Genomic DNA, 2,168 nt, shown 5'->3' on the forward strand with positions numbered 1-2,168 from the left:
AAAACAATTTTCTTGCTAACTGTAATGTTGATTCTGAGACTAAGTAAGACGAGGAAAAGTTTGTCCTTGAGCTAAATTACTACCTGACTTACTTCAGGCTGCCTTCCTAAATCTTCTCTCGTTTCATACACAAATTATTTATGCCTTTCCTTCATAAATGCTGCAGTTACAGGCACTGAATGGTTGATATTTCAGTGGACTACCTGCTGGAACAGTGTAATTAAACCCCTCTTTTTCCCCCTTGCAGGAGAGAAATGTTCTACCCCAGTCCAAATGACATAACAGGTAGGAAGAAGTTACTGCCAGCTCAGGAGCTAATGACGTTCTGTTTCTGTGGCTGAATTCTGCAATGCCAGTGGAATGGTACATTTCTATCGGGTCTTTTATATATGACACAGAGACAATCAAACCTGCTGTGAAGTTATTTTCCATCTTATTTTTCTCCATTAAGAGAAAGTTATATTGAAGTCAACAAACAAAAGGGCTATTCAGAGTTTACATTGCTTCTCCCTTTCCTTACAGATAGCAAAGTGCATCTAAATGGCTTCTACTATGACCTCAGAAAAGTGATGATGAAAAGAAGGCAACTGTTTCAGCTTCTCTGGGTGATGGATGGAGAGATAGTCACTGCCGCTTTGGTGCCATCTACGAACATGTCACCAAATTCTAGCGTGACCCTGGAACAGAAAACAATGTTTGCCTTTGTGATTTTATTATTTATTTTCTTGGGAATCCTCATTGTTTGCTGCTTCCGAATTCTTCTCAACCCCTACTGGAGTATGCCAACCTCAACCTGGGCTGATGGAATCAAAGGACTGGAGAAAGGCCAGTTTGACTATGTGGAGGCTGATTTAACACTGATCAAGAAAGAAAAATCCTGGAACATCTCTTTGTTTTGTTTCTGGCTTACATTTTTTCGAATCTTGTAGGAGTTGCAACATACAAATATACACACAATTAATTTGATTTTAATTAAAACCCAAAGCAAGCTAAATTTTTGAAAGTAGATTAGTGGGTGTCCTCACTGGGAAAATGATAAAAGCTGCATTAGCAATTGTAATCAGCAAGGTAATCTTTTCTTCAAAATGCACTGGAACAATATGGAGTCTGTGATTTCTATACAACCAGCTAAGATACACTAGAGCACATCTTCTCTTGTGTAGTCTTTTTACCATTAACAGGAGTCTATAGAGGAAGATGTCTTCCAAATGAGGTAAGAATTATGATGTGTATGCAATAAAGTATCATTTCAAGCTCTACATGACACTTCTTACTCATCTTTTGTGCTCTGAAGGCAAGTGGGAAATCTCATACCATAAGATAAAATTAAAAGAGCCAAGAAACTTCAGGAGAAAAAAAATACTCCATGATTTCCCCAGGAATTCAGTAAGATGTCCTTTCTTAGCCTTAAGCAGTGATTAAGCTACTTAATAGTAACAGATTACATTGTTGTGAATTACATGTGTAATGATTTTGTCCTATTTTAATCTTTTTTGTGCCAAAACTGATTTCTATTAAGATAGATTTTGCATTGTAATGTTAACAGCTTATGCAAACAAATTTCAGTCTTTCATGTGTTTCACAGAATCACAGAATCTTAAGGGTTGGAAGGGAATTTGAAAGATCTTCTAGCCCAACCCCCGTGCCAGAGCAGGGCCACCTAGAGTAGGTCACACAGGAATGTGTCCAGGTGGGTTTTGAATGTCTCCAGAGAAGGAAACTCCACAACCCATCTGGGCAGCCTGTTCCAGTGCTCCCTCACCCTCACAGTGAAGTTTTCCCTTGTGTTTCTTTGGAATGTCTTATGTTCTATACCCTGCACTTCTAGCATCCACTCAGTTTGTTTGGTATGTAGGTCACACTGCACTGTTTTTGTTTCCTGATTGGATGACTGAATCATTGATGCTAAGCATCGGTAAAGAATCACTACCCACTTTACCTATAGATGTCTTTGAATGTATTCAGGCAATGAAAGCTGATTACTAGAAGTCAATACAAAGAAAACTATCTGCATGATTGATCAGGGAGAGAAAGATTTAAAAGATGAGCATAAAATGTAGTAGAACTACTTAGAGTCCAAGTGGATGTTTGCAAGCATTGTTTAGCAGCACTGAAATACTACAGTGGTAACAACATTTGAAGTTCTGCCAGGAGGGAAAAGGCCACGC

General features: G+C 38.5%; 1 protein-coding gene across 1 annotated transcript; it reads left to right on the forward strand.

Moving 5' to 3' along the window:
• Positions 1 to 273: 273 nt before the first annotated feature.
• On the forward strand, positions 274 to 929 carry CTXN3 (cortexin 3). The gene is made up of 2 exons (XM_010208230.2): positions 274 to 285; positions 523 to 929. Exon 2 carries the CDS (start codon positions 570 to 572, stop codon positions 927 to 929), a length of 360 nt encoding a protein of 119 aa, XP_010206532.1. The 5' UTR covers positions 274 to 285; positions 523 to 569.
• Positions 930 to 2,168: the final 1,239 nt, after the last annotated feature.

The sequence above is a fragment of the Colius striatus genome, chromosome 30, assembly GCF_028858725.1.
Source record: "Colius striatus isolate bColStr4 chromosome 30, bColStr4.1.hap1, whole genome shotgun sequence".
NCBI classification, from domain to species: domain Eukaryota; kingdom Metazoa; phylum Chordata; class Aves; order Coliiformes; family Coliidae; genus Colius; species Colius striatus.